At 36.1% G+C, this 21,466-nt stretch overlaps 1 protein-coding gene across 1 annotated transcript; it reads left to right on the forward strand.

Annotated features, from left to right (window-relative positions):
* The first annotated feature begins 7,520 nt into the window (after positions 1 to 7,520).
* On the forward strand, positions 7,521 to 8,420 carry LOC123556816 (uncharacterized). Its single transcript, XM_045347860.2, has one exon. The coding sequence runs from the start codon at positions 7,521 to 7,523 to the stop codon at positions 8,418 to 8,420; it is 900 nt and encodes a 299-aa protein (XP_045203795.2).
* Positions 8,421 to 21,466: the final 13,046 nt, after the last annotated feature.

Here is a 21,466-nt window from a genome sequence, read left to right on the forward strand (position 1 = left end):
ATATCATTGGAATGCCTTGCCTTCAGATGTTGTCAACTCGTCTGGGCCAGTGTTCAGTCAGGCTGTAAGCCAGATTGAGCACATCTCACCTTAAATACACCTGCCCTGTTTTAACCTGTTTTTAACCATTCTCCTTCTTGCTTTTTACTACTACTTTTTACTCGTTTAACATTCTTGCTAGTTGACGCGGAAAGTCTAGGCCCCCAGCAGGTGTTTGAATATATGGAAGATAGATAGACAGATAGATAGATAGATAGATAGATAGACAGAATCATAGGAACCATGTTTTGAGGGGTAAATCAAACACAAATGAATAAATCCTAAATGTTTTTGTTGTGCAAAAAAGTATGATATTGTGTTTCAATTTCCACTCAGTTGTGTAATTGCAAGGGAAGTAAACTAATAGATATTTCTGCTTATAAGTACTAGCCCAAGGCAAGAGTTTATCTAATATTGTGTCTAATGTTGCATAGTCGAATGGTAAAACTAGAATAAGATGTATGAGCTCTGGCCACGGAATTTCTATACCTACCATTTAAGAGGTTTGTATGTGCAGCTTGCACTGGGTCCCCTGACATGGCTTCTCAAACTGAGAAGATTGCGGTACGCCAGGTATTGTTGCTAGGTATAACTTGTTGCTCTGATGAATATGGTTTTACTGGTTGGTAATGTAGAGGAAGAGGGTTTGTTGGGTGGTATGGGGAAACGGACTAATAGGGACTCGGAACTCAGAATTCTGATATAGGGATCGGAAGTGGGGTCAGGGCTGGTTATAGGAGAGGCACTAAGCTGATTTGGTTGGGAAGGAAGGGCTGGGGGACTGGTTGGGGCTTGGGATGGTTGCGGGGCTATTGAAGGGCGAGTTTGACTGGACGGATGGGTTGAGGAAGGGTTGGGTGTTTGTTTTGGGATGCTTGGGATAGGGTGAGGCTGATTTATTTGGGGCTCATTTTTGGGGGTTGGTGCTCGGTGTTTGGTAAGTATTGTTGGTTAAGTGTAGGCTGTGATGCTTGTTTAGGGCTTGTTTGGTGTGGTTAGGTGCTTGTTGTAGATGGCAGGGGGCTGGTTGTGTGACTTTGGGCTGACATCGTTGTTGGACACTTAGGTCTGATTTTGGGAGGACTGGTATGGGACTGGGTTTTGGGTTGCTGGTGGGTGGGAGTCTGGTGGTTGGGGGACGGAATGGGATCTGGTTTGGTGGTGTTCATTGTTGGGCTGCTTGGAGGGGGCTGGTTTTAGTTTAATGCTAAGTGTCGTCCGATTCGTTGGTTCAAATCAGGACAGTAGATGCATAACTGTACCACCACACTAGGCTGAGACAGGTAGCGACAATATAAGTCGGGAACTGTCTCAGGGTAGGCTGAGACGTACAGCGATCATGCTTACAAGGATAAAGGAATACATTTGGCGGGACAGAGCGGTATAAGAGGAAATCAAATAGGATAGGGATTTAGACAGGGAGAATAATCCGTGTGAAACAACTTATATAGCTCGAAGCATTGATTAATATATAAATTTATTCTATTCATTTAAAATCATTTGTCCCCAATCAAGTAGCTTGAGGAAAATCATTTTTCCATGTCTGTTTAATAAGGTCTGAAACAGTCATATAACATATTAGGGAAAGAAACACTCATTAGATTGAAACTGATGCTTTGAGACTATGTTTTGAAACTAAGAAGGGTCGAAGCAATACTTATATATTTAATTGGTTTTATACAATACTTGTTCTGTCACTTAATTTTGAAACACATAATTTCATATTGTATCATAACGCTTGGCGAAAGCAAAAGAAGAAAAAAACACAACGTTACAAAAGTACGTAGAATAATAAGGTACGGGGAATGGACAAGGCATGGCAAATTAAGGGATAAGAACTTAATAACAAAAGAAAAAAACAAGTGCCCAATAAGCAAATATGATTGTGTTCAATGTTTCATATTGGGCTTCAAGTAGATATACGAGTAAGAAAAGATTATATAAAATAAAAAAAGTAGTATCATGTATAAACAGTTCATTGGCCAAAAGCAAGCAGAACTAGTTTTTTTTTCACACTCCCTGCGCAATTTACCTTTCTCTTTTTTCTCCTTCTGTAGAAACGTACAAATACGCTCTACGGTAAATTGTCAGTGTTTCTTTTCCCATCTCTACAAGAAACTGTAGGAGGAATACAATTACATGCAGATGGGTGTACAGACTGGAACAGTATGCAACCCAAGGCTACTTGTTTAAGAATTGTTTTCAGAAATTAAATAATAGAAACAACGATTTGCACCAGGTTGATGGGGAATGCGCATTTGCATCAACGGCAACGCAATACTTGACATTAACACAACGTCCTTAGCAACCGGCAACAGATAAGAAACTCTGTGGAGAAAAACGTTTTCAACAAGATATTTTCCTCACTTTTTCACAAAGTGATCATTTTCATTAAAAGCAGTTTATAGGCTTAGGTCATAGTCTCTACCACTGCTGACAGACTAAACGAAAACATATATTGAACTTAGGTCGTTGTCCGTCTCAAAAATAAATATTATTATCGCAAGTTCGTGTTGTTTAGACAAGAACATAAACCGTGACATGAACTGATAAAATCTCGCCAGAAATAATTACGAATTAGTGGCAGGTGATATTACTGTGGGAAAAGCAATATTTTTCATTTATTCAAAACCATGTATTGCCAAAATATTTGATCTGTCTCTAGGAGATGATTTGTTTACACCCTCTTGTCTTTCAGGTTAGAGACTTACTTAAGTGTGGGGCTGGCAGGCCATGAAGCGTTTTCATGATAAGTGTCTGTATACGGATGCTCAGTTTCTTGTATCTTTAATTGCAGAACATTCTCGGTATGTTTTCTAAACTATGCCACTCAATATGTTATTAACACGCAAAACTTAAGTATGAAGAATATCGGGTGGATAAAATAATGTTATAAATTAAGCCATTACATATGCCTTGTTATTTGTCCGATGGTTGTTGTATTGGTCAAATACCGAAAGCCGAGGGACAATACAACTGAAAATGAAATCACTTGATTAATGAATATTTCAATATTCAACACAGTATTGGCCTGTCTTTAATCGGTCAAAATGCTTAAATCCCGTGTTGGTCCTATTTTTCCGTATTGGCCTCGATTGTTTTATATTGACCCTGATTTTCTCATAACAGCTCGTTTGACTTTGGTATTTCTCAATCTATTTTATATGATATGCGCATTTCATCTAATATTGTGTCTCATGTTGCATAGTTGAATTGTAAAACTGGAATAAGATGTATGAGTTAAGGCCGCGGAAAATCTGTACCTGCCATATAAGGGAGTGATGAGGTCCTCTGACATGGATTCTGCACGAAAAGGTAACGGTACATCAGATATTGTTGCTGTTTATAACCTGTTGCTTTGACGAATATTATTCCCCGATATATTGCAGGAACGAAGTGGAACTACGCCATGGTGTACAAGAATGTTCCAAACGTCACAGCTGACTTCTTTGGGATCATGGAGCCCATTCAATATGTCATAGAATTCCGCTTAAGCCGGTGCTAGGGGGCATGAGGTATGTTGCACTTTCCATTACCTCTCATGAACAGACTCGATCAAACCGAGTCTGTTTCTTTGCTTTGTTGCATTCTATGCTTCCAAAGGATCTTCATACATATTTTAATATTTTATTAATTATCACAACAGCAATGTTTCAGTGTTGTTATAGTTTCTGTTCCTTTGGGATCATTGAGTCCATTCAATATCTTTGTGATAGAGTTCCCCTTAAGCCGGTGCTAGGGGGCTTGAGGGGTGTTGCACTTTCCAACACCTCTCATGAACAGACTCAGACAAATCAATTCTGCTATTGTTTTGCTTGGTTGCATTCTATGCTTCCAAATGAACGTTATATGGAATTTATAATCTTTATTCAATTAAAGAGACATACCTCAAAAACGGAAACAACACATATTAACTTAAAAAAATCATACATCATTATCATTCAAGTTGATTTTTTACCAGGTATTTCACGTCACATTACTCTTGCATGACTAACGCTTTATCCGCATATTTTACTGTTCCAATAAATGGATACTACTGGATTTCAATGAATTACTGACAAAACCGGCTTTCTAATTAAAGCACTCACTTGATTTCGAAAATGTTGGCATAAATCTGGAGGCATGCCCCTTTAAAATTTTTTTTTTCTAAAAGTCTAAAACAAACAAAAATCCCTGTCAATGGTGCCATTATATTGCTGCCGTAATATAACCATCGGCCTGTTTCACAGACGTTTATAAGTTTCATTCTAAGCTCTCTCTTATACCCCAGTCACACATACGGCGCGGACAGCCACGTCTAGCTACGGAACAAAATGTAGTAATTCGTATTGATCCGTACCTGAGCCGTACGAATTGGTACGGATTGGCTCGGATTGATACGGATTACTACTTTAAAGTACGGTACAGGTACGGATTGACACGGTTTACTACGTTTCTATCCGTGGTTAAACGTAACTATCCGCGCCGTATATGTGACTGGGGTATAAAGCAGGAATTTTAAAACACATTTATTTTATAGGATATAACTTGTATCTTTTTAAAAAGATGTCCTAAATTCGCCTTTATGACCTACTGGTCAAGCTTGAATCTAGATTATGTGGGGTCAAAAACTAGGTCACCGGGTCAAATCAAAGGAACAGATTGTTAACATTCTAGAGACCACATTTATGACTCTATCTTAATGAAACTTGGTCAGAGTGTTAATCTTGATGATCTTTAGGCCAAATTTGAATCTGGGTTATGTGAGGTTAAAAAATAGGTCACTAGGTCAGATCAAAGGAAAATCTTTTTAACAGTCTAGAGACCACACTTTAAGTTTGAAACTCGTGAGATTTGGTTAGAATGTTTGTCTTGATGAACTCTAGGTCAAATTCGAATATGGGTTATCTGGGTTCAAATATAGGTCACCCGGTCAAATCATAAAAAAAATTCTGTGTGCGACAGGGGCTGCAATTTTAAATGGATATTCGTGAAGTTTGATCAGAATGATCTTCTTGATGAAATCTGAGTCAGATTTGAATATGGGTCATCTGGGATAAAAAAAAAAACTAGGTCACCTGGTCAAATCAAAGATAAACTTTGGTTATACAATATGGGCTGCATTTTTCATCTGATGTGCATCAAACTTGGTCAAAATATTTGTCTCTATGAAATGTCGAAATTTTTTTTATCTGGGTTACGTGGGGTCAAAAACTAGATCACCAGGTCAAATCAAACACTCTAGGGTAATTCAATCTTCATAAAACTTGGTCAGAATGTTTGGTATAATAAAGTCTTGTAAGATTTTGAATCTGGATTATGTAGGATCAAAAACTAGGTCACTATGTAAAGTCAAAGGAAAAGATTGTTTACACTCTAGAGGCCACTTTTTTGCTCCAATCTTCACGAATCTTTGTTAGAGTGTTTGCTTTCATAAAATCATGGACATATTTTAATCTGGGTCATGTGGTGTCAAAAACTAGATCACTTGTTCAAATCAAAGAAAATGCTTGTTTACACTTAGAACACAGTTTTGGTCCAATCTTAATGAAAATTGACCAGAATATCTGTCTCCATGAAATTTCGGATGATTTAAAAATTGGGCCCGGTTAGTTAAAAAACTAGGTCACTAGGCCAAATGTAAGAAAAACCTTGTTTACACTCTATAGGCCACATTTTCACTCTAATCTTTATGAAACTTTGTCAGAATGTTTATCTCCGTAAAACTCGGACAAGTTTGCAAGTGGGACTTGTGACGTGAAAAACTTAGTCATTAGGTCAAACATGTTTACACTGTTATGGTGTGTTACTCTGGTGTGCGACCTAGGGCCACCTTTGCCCTCTTGTTTCAAATAACTAAGCGCCAAACGTGAATCGGAATATATTTTTTGTTTTTATTCGCGTATTAGATAACTCACATAGCTAAAATTGGTATTTTCTTATAATATTAGTGGTTAAAGTGAAAAGATTCCTGTTATACCAGTTGTGGGACATTTGGAATACTATGAGCATATTCCGACAATCGGAATACTATGGACATATTCCGGAACTATTAACTGTATATACTGTTAATGCAAGTACATTGTATATGTGTTACTTAATAGCTATCCAAAAACACAGCGTATTTCGATTGTCGTAACTGGTAACATGGATCTTTTAGCGTTTACCACTTAATTTTGTGGAAACGCGAATCTTAGCTAGATATTAAATCCATGTTTTATGGAAAAAATACCTTTGCCTGATCAGGGAGAATGATGAATATTTTTTTCCCGAGTGAAGCACTTAAATATGTGAAAACGCAAATACTAGTATTAACTTTATACCCATTTAATATTGAAAGAAAAATAACTTAACTGGTGACAGGGGCAGCTATGAGCGCCCTGAGCAATTATTTATATTAAGATATTTTTCTTACTGGAAAAAATGCAAACATTTACTCTAGACAATCAGATATTTTTCTCGACATTTAGCCTGTTTGCGAACCACAGCCAGAAATATTTGCCATTATACATATCAGCTAGATTTTATCGCTGATTTAACAACGAAAATAACGATCTCAAAACAAAATCGGTTTACGGAGTTGAACATGACCGCTTGCTTATTCCTCTGTGTCATTTCACTAATGGAAATCCATGTATTTTGATACTTTTAAAGCGGGCATCCAATTGTTAAACCTGTGTGACAATGCACAGAATAAATAATGTTGCCGCTCAAAATTGTCTAGCCCTTTATCATATACCATATTTTCACAAAGAATTAGTTCCTTTATTCAGGTTTGTTAATGTACCTTGCGAAAAAGAAAATATCATTAAGTGTATTAAGCCCTACGGAAAATTGACGGTTTATTTTGAGAAAATATTATATAGCCCATAAAGGTGAAGTTCTCACGCAAACGCCGAATAAATTCAAATTAACGTCGATTTCGTGCAAGAATCGGAAGTTAATATATATTCAATGGCTGTGAATGTTCAGGAATATTCTATACACAGGATGTAAAATTTCGTGTATATCGTTATTTGTTATCATATACTTTTAATAGCTTCCTGTGTATTAACTTACACAAACACTTACGTGATAGCCAGAATCGTAATGAATATGGACATATCATATGAAGGGATTAATCAAAGCTCTTGATAATATCTATTGCATTCTATCAGGAAACACAATTTTTGAATAATACATGAGCTCTGTCTATGTTTGCGAATATCTATGGATTTGCCTGAGCAGTACAATGTGCACTTAATTAGCTTCAAAGGGCACGTTAATTAAGCAAATTAGATATTGTTGTGTAGATACAGAGAAGATTTGTCGGCATTTATCAGTCTACAAACTTAAGTATTTTATGCATGGAATTTGCTTTGAACACAGAGATTTGCACAGCGGATGATTAACTTGTGAATTGCACAGCGGTGAATTATAAACATACTTATTCCATATAAATGTATATTTAGTTATGTAGACATAATGAATTTTGTTTAGATAAATGTTTGATCAGTTAAAATATGGGTGGAAAGAATTCTAAACGTAAACTTCACGCGCATCATAAACACCAACATATACAGCATCTAGTGCCTTTTCTTGATGTAGAAGTGAATATAGATCGTGACGACAGGTGTAGTTTCAGTGGTATCACGTGCATGAATGGCGGGAAAATTGTGGTTGCGGATTACCTCGGTCACCATGTTAAATATTACGACTGGAAGATGCTGAAACTTTTGGATTATGTCGATACGACAACGCCGCCGTATGAAGTGTGTTCGTCCGCTGTGAATGAGACGGACGTGTTTGTGACTCTTCCGTTTGAGTCGAAAATATATCATTTCCAACTGAAAGAAAACAAATTGGTTCTGCTGAAAGAAATTCCGACAGAAGGGATGTGCTATGGTATCGGAAGTTTCGTCGACGGCCTGGCAGTTAGTTTAAGGATCGATAAACATATCTGGCAGATTGAAATTTTGGATTACCAGGGTTCCGTGCAGAAAGTGTTCAAGGATGACGACGATGGTAAAGAACTATTCGGCTTTGCTGACTACATAACCGTGGACACTCAAGGTCAAAGGTTAATTGTTTCTGACGGACTTAAAGGTGTTGTCGTTTGCTTCGATTTGAAACATTCAACAATGACTTCCATAAAAGAGATTTACAGGTACATGTGTAGTCATCTACAAATTCCAAAAGGTTTATCTTTAGATAATTTGGGAAATCTATTTATAGTTGGATGTGAGTCAAGCAACGTGCATAAAGTGTCATGTGATGGTGAAAGAATAGGCGTGGTTTTAGGAAAAAAGGACCAATTAGAAAATCCAATGGGAATTGTGTATGATTCCAGTGAGAACAAAGTGTTTGTGACTGAAGGATCTCGTAGAGTTATGATATTTAAAGACAGAAGTACTAACAGTTGAATTCATTCTTAATTTATTATGACATTCACTGAATTTCCTCGCTTGGTTGGAGTCATTCGTTCAATTACACAATGGATAAAATTCTTCTCAATGGATAAGACTTTTTCGCTGTTTTTATGCCTGTCTTTATCACCCACAAAATAATGTGACACTAATTCTACGTATAGGCCAATTAAAATCACCTCTTATTACATTCTAGATGTAAAGTGTGTTACATATCTAGCCTTGATATATATATTAATGATGGTATATTGTATTAATGATGGTATATTGCGAATAAAACACAAAACATACTTCTTTCTTATTTGGATAGATATCCACCTCATGTTAAAAAATATTTCTAATTTCAGCTGAGTATCATAATAAATTAAGAGTTTAAAAAAATTAATATTAAACTGATGACAGTCCCCGATGGAATTCAAATATGAAGTTCTAATAAACTTTGCTGCCAAAAGTTTAATCTTAAACTCAATTGAGACCGAAACATGTTTTTGAACATAAGGCCTGGTGAGCACAACTACCGCTAAACATTGCCTACAACATAATACATGTAAGCCAAGATGTTCCTTCACGACACTTTTTTTTTTGGATTTAACGTCGCACCGACACATGATAGGTCATATGGCGACTTTCCAGCTTTAATGGTGGAGGAAGACCCCAGGTGCCCCTCCGTGCATTTTTTTATCACGAGCGGGGACCTTGGTAGAACCACCGACTTTCCGTAAGCCAGCTGGATGGCTTCCTCACATGAAGAATTCAACGCCCCGAGTGAGGCTCGAACCCACATAAAAAATGTAATGTTAAGTAATCCAATTACATATATTTTGAATTCTGCTGAACTAAACAACGTCAACTATAAATGCATATATGAGCCGTGCCATGGGAAAACCAACATAGTGGCTTTGCGACCAGCATGGACCCAGACCAGCCTGCGCATCCGCGCAGTCTGGTCAGGATCCATGCTGTTCGCTAACAGTTTCTCCAATTCCAATAGGCTTTAAAAGCGAACAGCATGGAGCCTGACCAGACTGCGCGGATGCGCAGGCTGGTCTGGATCCATGCTGGTCGCACACCCACTATGTTGGTTTTCTCATGGCACGGCTCATATAGCTATCCATTCATGTATTGAAATGTTGCACTTCAGTGGGGGGTGCGCTCATGGCGTCCCCCACCTACCACCACCACCACCACTTGGAATCCGGGGAACATACATTTTTGATAGATCAGTTCTGATCACCATATACATGTATCTGTAACTGTCATTTAGCGGTCGAACAGTCTTTTTTTGAAAGTTTCTTTTCTTAAATAAGTATGCTCAAATGTACCTCAGATTACACCATTTTAGGTATGCTTGCTTTAAATCTCCCGATATGCCCCACCCCCGAAGAAATTGAGTCCCACTAAACTAATATATTGAGCCTGCCACTGAACTAGGATTAACTTACCCTGGTTATTGTACTTTTTCAACAAACCGGGTTTAGACTTAGATGATCTTAATGATATCCCGGAGAGGATATTTGTAAGCCAGTCGTTTAAGGGATTAAACCTTATCTTGTCAAAATACTTGATTAAACGCTACAAAAACATGTTGCGTACTTATATTTCAAACTGCTTTAAGTTAGTAACAAATATATTACATACGACCTTGTCATGAATTGGTTTAATTTTATAATCATACTGCTATAGTACAGAAGCATGTTACATTCATTCGTGACATATCAATATTTCATTTAGATACCAGACACCATAATTAAGTGTATATTTATTGGTGAATACGTGACACTCTGCGTGTTTTCAGCTTTAGTAATTAATTCTTATATGTTTTTAGAACAGTTTTCCAAAATTTTCGATTAGGCTGAAATTATTGTAAATGGACTGCTAGTCATATATTAAGCATCTGAACAAAGAAACATCAGCAGTTTATCACGTGACTGACCTTTCAAATATTTCAGAGCAGTGCTCAATTTTATTCCATTGTCAATGCACACCTACAGAGTATTTAGAATGATCAGTGTAATAAACTTCAATTTTATTTTACATAAGATTATTCAGACATGGAATGTTGGAATCTGAACTTACTTTTGCTGACATTTCAAGTAGATTTCTCATTATAAGCTGCCTCTATAGAACATAGTTTCCTTTTTTGTTTGAATGTCTTCAGTGTATAATGTCTCCGCCCAATAGTGTTTGTTTGGGTCGTGCGTCTGTCCATCCCTCACAAAATACTAGTGTCTTAACTGTAACGTTTTACCGCCTTAAAGGATTTTCAAATAAATTGTTACAAATGTTTGTTGTAATGGGACGACGTACAGAAAACAACTTTCAGTCAATGACATGTCGGTTTAAGGTCAAGGGCGCTCGGTGACGTCAAATATCTAAAGGGTGTACTTTGTGTCAGTTTCGTGTCTATTTGTCCGTTTGAAGGTTATTTGTCACAAATTATAGCTTTATAAGACGATTTGCAGAATACAATTTCGTGTAAAGACATAATTTCATTCATTTAACGACACTTATCCAATTTGTAAAATATCATTTTATAATGATACAAATGTGTAGATATTGACTTTTCACTGATAAGATATATGGCGAGATTTCAGGCCAAATTTTGATTTATTCCAAGATGTGACATGATAAACAAGAAGTATCTTTAAAAAAGATACACGGCCGCATTAGTCAATGCACACTTTAAGCTATAAAACGTGCATGCACTCTGGACTTTTACATACGATCGGGTATTTAGTAACATTTTCATGGTTTTTATGTAGAACATATTTCAGAGAACACATATTTTATATCATAATTATATAAATCACAATCTAGGAAACTTTGACAAAAATATAAGACTAAAAAAGGAGGGACCGAAAAATGTGTGTGTTTGTGTGGTTGGGGGGGGGGGGGGGGGGGGTTGAAATGACCAATTTTGAAATCGTCAAGGGATACGAAATAACCAAAAAAGGGACTGGAGGAAGAGTTGACTAGGAGACTCGTTAACGGGAGATCACTCCGTATCAGAGTGGCATTATACTGTCTAACAATACAGCTCAGAGCACCTACACACCCCTTAAGAATTATCTATTCCAATCGGAAACCAGTGGAAGTTTTCATTCACCAGTCAAAATGTACAGTTTTAATTAGCTGTTAAAAATTCCAGAAAGTTACTAACGTTTCTTGCTCACTCGTTTGTAAATTGTTGACATTTATGTGTATTTTGTGACTCGATTTTGTTGTTTTCATATTTGTTACAACACATTTTTCTTAATATGTGAAAATTTACAAACATTTAGAATTAGTTATATAAGAGATGTAGACAAAGATATCTAGGGGGATTTCAACAAGTTAGATTGGTTTCATTATGACTCTGAAAAAGGTAACCTACCATAAATGCAAATGGGTGGTAAATATAAGTCATGTTTACGCATTTTCCATCATTCATTGTTCGTCATACACGTAATGGACTGTTGTATATATTGGCCAAATGGATTAATGGTTTGGCTAGTTGAGAGGAAATTGGCTTGTTTCAAGCTTCATTTGTATTTAGTGTCCGGTGCTTAAAAAAGTAGTATATGTACACCATATCCTGAAAATACAATTATTTGTAACGTATTTGCTCAAACTGTATAAAGATCTTTGTTTGTTAAATAACACAACCCATTTACACGCTAATGGGATTGGACACAACATAAGCAGAGAAGTGTGTGGCAAAATTTCTCCCGCGATACCTATTTGGCAGATTACATTTCTCCCGCGATACCTATTTGGCAGATTACATTTCTCCCGCGATAACTATTTGGCAGATTACATTACTTCATAGCTACGGTCAATATTGTGATCTTTAGACCTACTAATAAACTTTCATAATGTGGCAGTTGAGTCCAATAAGTCCAGGGATGTTCAAAGATAATCCGTCATAGATCTATTGTAAAGCAAATATTGGATTTACCTGTATTGGAAAATAAACAGTGTCGATTGGATTTAGGTCAACTGCCACATTATCAAAGTTTATTAGTATATTTCGCAGGGAAAACCCACATATTATGTCTGGTTGAAAGCGAACCATCCATTGGACTGAAAAGGTAGACTTGACCAACCGATATGGAGTCCTAATATTTTGTTTGTGTTTCCCGGCTTTTCCAGTTAGGCTAAACTACATTCGGGGATGCAAAGTAACCGGATTGGCGCCATAGCTCGAATAAAACAATCTGCTGTTCATTATTAAAATTAGGCCTTTGATATTTGTTATATAGCATTGCCTTTTGGTCCTCTACCATGGTTGTTCAAATTATTACCCTGGGGTGAAAAAAGGCGCTGCCCCGAGGGTCCCAAGTTTTACTTAGAGTTATATAGGAAAAAAATGCATGACACTGCAAGGCCTAGGCTTTTGATATTTGGTATGTTGCATTGCCTATTAGTCATCTACCAAGATTGATCAAATTATGCCCCTGGGTTGAAAAAAGTGGCACCACCAAGGGGGTCCCAAGTTTTACATAGACTTATATAGGAAAAGACTTCTTGTTTGAAACTGGAAGGCATAGGCTTTTGATATTTTGTATTGATTGATTTATTTCAGTATATAAAATACATGGTATGGTACAACAAAAATTAAGAATTTCAACTATCACATATACAGTGACTAGGAATTAAAACATATTGAAAGACAATTAAGAATCATTACTAACAAAAAAATACCAATAATTGCAAAATGTACCAGGACATGTATTTATATAACCAGGATGACATAAAAAGGGGAGTGTGAATCCCCTTATTTCCATTGTGGGCCTGGATGAATGACGACATATCCTAGCAAATTTATCAGCAGTTTAAAATAAGTATCACAGTAAAGGAATCACAGTATAAATACAAATACAAATGTAACTACAAGCTATGAAAAAGGTGCTGCATGTTTTCAGAATTTTGAACATTATGTGGCAATTAATTCCACCAAGAACAACTGTTGTAGGAGAATGACTTTTTGCCAAATCCTTTGACTTTAGGAATACTGAATCATGGCCCTTTACTAAACATGGTATTATGACAATGTACAGACCTGGCTCGAGTAAAATACTCATTTGTGTAAGAAGGGACAGAACCTGAATGTATTTTAAGAACATGATTTAGAGTGATTTGTTCCACTCTTCTTGTAACAGGTAACCAGCCCAACTGTAAGAAGTGCTCTGTATCAATGTGACTTTGAATTCTTCACGTGAGGAAGCCATCCAGCTGGCTTACGGAAGGTCGGTGGGGTTACCTAGGTGGCCCCTCGTGATGAAATAATGCACGGAGGGGCACCTGGGGTCTTCCTCCACCATCAAAATGCAAAGTCGCCATATGACCTACAGTTGTGTCGGTGCGGCAAAACCCAACAATATAAATAAATTCAGACTCTGAGAAATACCATAGTACCATACAAAGCAGGCCTAGTCAAAGTGACATTGGATCAAGGACATGATTAGCAATTTCTTAGTGTACAATGATAAAAACTTTCTGTACAGAAACTTAAGTCTTGCATTTACTTTTTTAAAGATTGATGTAACCATAATAACTCATAACTCAAACATTGATCCAATATAGCACCCAAATATTTTACAGAGTCGGTGTGCTTACTAGTAATCACCGTACCATTACATACTATATGAAGGTTAGAATCCTTTTTAACCAGATTCTGTTTTCCGTAGGTGTAATGACAATTTGTTGTCAACTAACCAGCTAGTAACTCGTTCAAGGTCCTGGGTTAACAAACGCTCAACTTCTAGTTTACATATACCAGACACTAAAATGGCAGAATCATTTGCATACAATAAAAGTTTGTTATTTACAAACCTTCTATGTCATTTAGGTAAATCCAAAAAGCAGAGGCCGAAGTATGGAGCCTTTGGGCACACCACATGTGATATTTGCAGATGACGAAAGAATGCCAGATATGTCTATACATTGTTGTCGACCAGATAGATATGACTGAAACCATCTGATAACATCTGGACTAAAACCTAAAGTTTTTAGTTTGACTAAAAGGATAGCATGGTCAACTGTATCAAAAGCTTTCTGCAAATCAAGTAGTACCATGCCAACATAATTCCCATTATCTAAATTAAACCTTGTATAGTCAGACAGATGTATTAAAATGTATCCGTTGAAAAAGAACTTCTAAAGCCTGATTGAAACCCGTATAGTAAATTCTGTTTACTCAAATAATTTTTCCAGTGGGTCGTATACAATTCTTTCAAATATTTTAGAAATAATACATAAAATTGATACAGGTCTGTAGTTTTCTAACTCAGTTTTAACACTCTTTTTATATAAATAACAACACGGGCAGCTTTCAAATCGTCTGGCACAGCTCCTTGTATTATAGACAAATTAATAACATGTGTAAGTGGACAAGTTATAAATAGATGCTCCATCTTTGACAAAACATGATGAAATACCATCAAGACCTGTGACTTTACTAACACTGAGTTTGTTCAAGTATTTCAATACTTTGATTTCTGTAACAATGGAAAGAGAACAACTATTGTGTACAGCACCTGGAATGTTGCATTGCCTAGTGGTCCTTTACCAAAATTGTTCAAATGATGCCCCTTGGGCCCTGCCTTGAGGGTCCCAAGTTTTACATAGACTTGTATAGGAAAAAAAATTCTTGTATGAATGTTCAAGGCCTAGGCCTTTGATATTTGGTATGTAGTATTGCTTAGTGAATCTCTAACAAGACTGTTCAAATTATGCCCCTGGGGGTGAAAAGAGGCCCCCGCCCCGGGATTAACTTTTTATATGAGTTATATAGGAAAAATACCAGATCATATTTCCTAGACTGTTTAATTATAATTACCTGATGACCCAAAGTGATTAGGGATCACCTGATTGTGATCTTGACCTACTGACCTACTTTCTCGTTTTTTTAAGATGCAGCCTGGAAATTTGGATGCACAGATTTGCACACTGATATTAAAACTGACTTTCAGTGGCCATGAATGTGACCTACTGACCTACTTTCGTGATATTTTAGCATCAGTTTGACATTTGAAACATGTAGCTAATATTACTCAGGTTAGCGATCCAGAATCATCAAGACCCTCTTGTTGTTTCATTTCGGACCTATACTTGACATTTTGGTAGCATTTTCAAGGAGAATATTTGTAAACAAACCTTGGGTTCATACCCAGCTTTTAACTGTCGGCTTGAAAGGTATTCCATAGTGTTGACCTTTCCGGCAAAAAAAAACTCTCATAGAAAATATATGACCCCTACTTTCCTTTATGTGCTTTGTGGTTTATAGGTCATTTATGAACATATTAAGGCTAGTAATTATTTTTAAACTGGACCTGACCATGTGTTACAAGTCTCAGAAATTTGTTTATTTTATATAGAACATATAGCAAATTCATTTACTACTGTATTACCTATAACAACATTGGTAAATTGAGATTTGTTCATGAGCTATTTTGGTCAGATTCGATAGAAAATGAATATTTAATTGCAACTTGCTGCAAAATTTGTCAAAAATCCAAACAAATAATATCTTCACTGACTCCCCGCACCACCCCCCCCCCCTCCACCCCCAACCTCCCACAAAAAAATTCTATTCATAGTCTAAATATTACCCATTCATAGCTAACAGAGTTCAAACTTTTAATATTTTGCAGTGTCAATGTGTTATTTTCTTATTTGCTTGAGTCAGAACAGTAGAATAGGGCAAAAATAAGCTCTCGCTAGAGAAATGGCTAAACGTTATGTCGCGACAACTACTTTGGAGGAAAATTGCCACAGTGACACGTGATGCTGAAAATGCCATAAAACCTTGAAAACTGATTATGGTGTTTTCCATGCAGGTAAGTTATTGGTGCTATATAAATGAAACTGACACTATTGTAGAAGCCAGTTTTTCTTGTAGGTACAATAGTACTAAATTATTATATGGAACATAGGGTAAATTTATTTACCACTGCAATATCTAATATCACCGATTACTACCAAACAAAATAATTTCAGCGTCGTTGGTATTAATGCTGATGTCTGACGTCTGTCTAAACGAAAATGGAGAGAGAAAGAAGATATCTACATAAAAATCTCAAAAGCGTCGCATTCCGACAAAATCCGGTATGTACATTTGTTCAATAAACTGACATTTGAAATAAATTTTCTGACTTCTTTCAAGTAACAATTTAGTATATTTTGTTACTTCAGCACGTTCGTTGCTAAAAAATGGACGGATAAATGTATAGGATTAGAATTATGGTTACTTCGTAGTTTCTTCCCTTAGTCTACTTACAGTACAGAGTTTGTGTTAAAGTGGCGCAGATAGACCACCCGACAGGCCGCAAATAGACCAAACGAATACCTGATAGAAAGAGGATTTGGGCAAAGGTACTTGATGTATATTATAATAATCAAATTAATCGACTTTCGATCATGCTGAATACTGTCGATACGTATTGACAAGCTGCAGTATGTCATGTCAAATTATCATATGGCATATTTCAGCACTTGTTTATCAGCAGTATGCATTCTTTGACAGAATATGGCATACATTATAGCATATACTGGACGTGCTGCCTCGTAAAAAAGATCGGTTTTCTATTCAGATATCCGATCGTGCTTGAAATAAATGGAATATTAGAACCTTTAAAGAGTCTAGCACATTTTTAGTTTAAATTTGTTAAATGTGGGGAAAGCCCGCCCGCTTAGCTCAATAGGGAGAGCGTCGGTCTACGGATCGCGGGGTCGTGAGTTCGATACCCGGGCGGGGCGTTTGTTTTCCGTGACGATTTGATAAAAGAGTCTGAAATCATTCGTCTTCCACCTCTGATTCATGTGGGGAAGTTGGCAGTTACTTGCGGAGAACAGGTTTGTACTAGTACAGAATCCAGGAACACTGCCCGCCGTTACATAACTGAAATACTGTTGAAAAACGGCGTTAAACCCAAAACAAACAAAGAAGTGGGGACTGTTTTGTGATTATAAATGAAAAAGCTGAACAAACATTAACGTTGGCGAACTTAAATAAAAAGGAAGTTGTTCTAATGAAGAATTATTTAACTGTCATAAAATAAAATTGTTAATTACTAGTAGTTATTGTCTTTGATATCTATTTTAATCAAATACGAATCTTAAATGCGAGTACATCAAAACATCAAACGCAGAAAGTAAAGCAGAAGCATCATTTGTGAAAAAGCAAACGTCAAAATCATTTAAGTTGTGAATGCCGGGTATGGTATGAAATGCATGCACACCAAAATTCTTTAAAAATCTGTTTTAATTTAACATATAACGGTTAAGGCGTAACACACTCAAAGGCGATTTTCTACAGCAATTTCGGACCACAATTCTGTACAATGTTTTATCTCTTATAAGACTCAACGAATCACATTGTCTGTACTTGGTATTTCCGTATTTCATATATCATTGTGTATTTCATATATTGTCAATTGAAGAAGCTTAAAATAAAGCGAAACATGTTTTGACAAGACTGTGTTGGTTTGTGAATTTACAATATCATTGTTTGTACTTGCTAATTCAATAAAATAAATATGTAATGATGTAAAGAGAAGCAATATATTCCGATGAATTAGCGTCAGTTTTGCTTTTTATACACTTTCTGCTTCTGATCAGAGGTCTGGATTGATTTGGATGGTAGTGTAGTTTTCCATTTGTCTGCCAATTTATGCTTCTGCAAAATGACCCGTCACAACTACTTTATCCCGTAAAGGCATCTTGAATTAAGGCAAGCCCGTAGTTTGTCGTTAGATTACATAATCTCCAGGAAGACCGAGAAAGGTATCATTAGCTTGACATAGATATCTGCCGAATATTAAGTAGTATGGTCAAAAAAGTCTTTATTTCTTTACAAATGGTATTCATATTCAAAGGGAGACAACTTTTTCTCGACGATTACTTAAAATAATCGGAAAAAGTTGTCTCCCTTTGAAAATGAATACCATTTGTAAAGATATAAAAATAAACAATTGCTGAAAACTGTGTTCCACCTTGTTATGTGAAATGTCACCACTCGCACGCTATTGCAAATGCATCAAAACGAACATGTGTAACAGTTCTTTGAAAATGGTGAGTTTTTAAAGGCGTTTAACTGCCCGGAAGTGGGGCCCCTATAGGCAGTCATTTTCCGGAATTCTAAGTTTATATCAGTATACTGACACTTGATTCGTAAACTAATATACATGTTTTACATGCTGTTCAATTTTCATGTCAAACAACTTTTTCTTTCTATGATTGGTGTTGTTTGATTTTTTGTTTCTCAAGGCCTACATCGAAACCTTAAATAACTTCTGAGTTTTAAAACCAAATTGTATTACGATAATAAGACTTAGCAAACTATTTGTGTAATTCACAATAACGGTAGCCTTGCTGACAATTTTTTTTTGTAATACGTATATATATATATTGCGTGCTTTAAACATAACATGACGCATTTCACGACTGAAACAATTTCACAGCAGCGTTGTTTGTGCCGTGTGGCGGCCGTAAAACTGTTACGTTTTGATCTTTTCAGACCGCTCAGCACGACTTTTATGTTGTGTTATTGGTACTGTTTAGTTTTTCAGCTTGAACATTTCGGCTTGCGTGGTTCTAATACTCCCGCTTTAATAGCTTTTGGCTATTGTATAATCACCCTTTGGATATGGTGCCTGATTTTTCATTTTCTCTTTTGGCAGTTTCTGTGATATGCAGGCTCCATTACCTCAGATTCCCTTTGTAAATTTCTGCCCTCGTTTAGGGCAAACCCGTTAATTTAGCTGGGGACCATATAAATCGATTCAGTTTACACTGCACGTACTCATGTTGTGTTAAACGGCTTCACATTGAGCTGGATGGTATCATGTTTTGTTGGATGATTTCATGGTACGATGCATCGCAACAAGTTTTTCAATGCACCGTTCCATGTTTAGGTGGATGGAATGAAGTTTTGTGTTAAATGGTTTCAAAATACAATGCGTTGAATGCAAATTTATTTGATGGGATGGAGTTTTAGACTAGACGGCGTTGAAATGCACTGCACTGACTGACTTGTTTATGAATAGATTGTATATTTACTAATTTTGGCGGTAACCGCAGCCCATAACCATACGCCGCTTATCATGGAATTACACACTAGTGTATCATTGAAGGTTCCGTATGAACACATCTGCGGATGTCTCTAGATTGTTTTTTGTACTTGTAACATGTGTAAATGTTGAGTTCTGCCCAACCCGGGGCTATAGGGCGTCGACGGTAGCATGCATTTCCACTACCGTCCACGAACAGGCTCAGTCAAACCGAACCCCTGCAACACGCTCATTTTTGTCGTGTTGAGCTACCTGTGGAGTTTCCACTTTTTTAATTTCATTGCAATTGCATACGACATTTCTGACAGGTGTTTTATACATATAACATATAATTGGAATTTCAGACTTTCTGAAATATTAAGACTCAATGCCACACCTATCCCGAAAAATACTGGGTATATCGATGAAGACAATACCTTTATTCATGAAACATATCTTAAGAAAAAGTCTGCCAATGTCAGATTGAGTGTCAAAGTGTAATTTTGAATAAAACATGATAAATTATAAAAAAAGATCTGTTTGAATACCATATATTTCCGCTTCCTTGACTGGCGTTTTAAGAACCTGAATAGATATAGAGGTGAGATAAGAAAGCATGGAGTGTCTACAAGAGTTTGAAAGAATAAAATCAAGGTCTAAAATAGATATATGGACTTTAGATTTGCGCTTAATCTTACATATGCGTCTAAGTTCATGAGTCCTAGAATAGAAAAGATAATGTCAGAGGTTTCAGAGAGATTTCCTTCTTGGTATATTTTATCATTTAAGCACAACGTAAACGGTAATTGTAAATTTTTAATCCATTCAAATTCCACTAAATGACTTTGAGGTACCTAATTTGTTACAAAGGACATAAAGCTCGAAAAATGTATACCTTTTTATGCAAAAAGAAAAAAGAAAAGAAAAAGAAACGTGTTTGCGTTCGTGTAACCCAGAGCATTTGCTGCTCATCAAATAAAATACCTCTCTCTAATAGCTTAAAGACGATTTAACACTTAACGAAAAAAAAAAAAGCCAAAAGAAAATGAAACAGTGTAGATATTACATATTTGTGATCAGATCATATATCATAATTATATCACTCGTAACTTCCGTTTTTACCCTTCTTATATTTCTCAAGTAGAAGAAATTCCCATCTAAGTTACCGCATTTGCCAAACAACGTGTTTGGTTTCTTCAAGTCAAAAAAGGTGTTCAGTCCAGTAATTTAATAAATAGTTCAAGCCGGAAAGAACGAGTATATCTCTGTGCGTATGAATACAAATGCATATTATTTGTCAGCATATTTATCAGGGTTAGGAAAGGTTTTGTCATTATACATAAGAGAAAGAGTGCTTTAAGGTAAAAATGTCAACAATAATTTTTTTCCAGCAAAGAAAAGAACGTGTGAAACATTTACTTATTCGCAAACGGTTTAAGTGTTCAACAGTCAAAGGAAAGAGTCAAGTTTTGTTAGCATAAAATTCTATGTTTTTGACAGGTAAGAAAAAAGGATAACGTGTTTTAAATAAGCATAAAAAGAAATATAATGCTATTTTACGCAAAAGATTAACGTGGTTTTATAGGTCGATCAAATAACAAAGTTATGTATCAAACACAAAAATTATGTCTCACAGATGTATATAATTATAGCCTTTTTAGCCTAGATATTTGCAGCTGTTTCACTTCTATTTACAAACCTCTATCATTTCATCGTAAAGGCATATTGGTCTCGTTGTGCCTTTTATTAAACATTGGGAAAAAAAACAACATGAATTCGACTTACACAGGTGAGACTGGTAACATTTCATGTGTCATAGAACAGAACAGAACTTTTATAACAGACTTGTACATAGTACCTCGTCATACATGATTAGCAACATATCATGATGTCACGAAAGAAACTACCATATTACATCGGGCTTATTGAATATTCTAACATAACCCGGTTTGTTTACTTACTGAAAGTAAAGGCATTACACATCATGTCTTTTGTTAGAATTTTTTTAATCCA

Source organism: Mercenaria mercenaria, chromosome 15 (assembly GCF_021730395.1).
Source record: "Mercenaria mercenaria strain notata chromosome 15, MADL_Memer_1, whole genome shotgun sequence".
Classification (NCBI taxonomy): domain Eukaryota; kingdom Metazoa; phylum Mollusca; class Bivalvia; order Venerida; family Veneridae; genus Mercenaria; species Mercenaria mercenaria.

Bases quoted from the DNA above. Each gene is read 5' to 3' on its own strand.
- LOC123556816 (XM_045347860.2), top strand. From the start codon at position 7,521: ATGGGTGGAAAGAATTCTAAACGTAAACTTCACGCGCATCATAAACAC.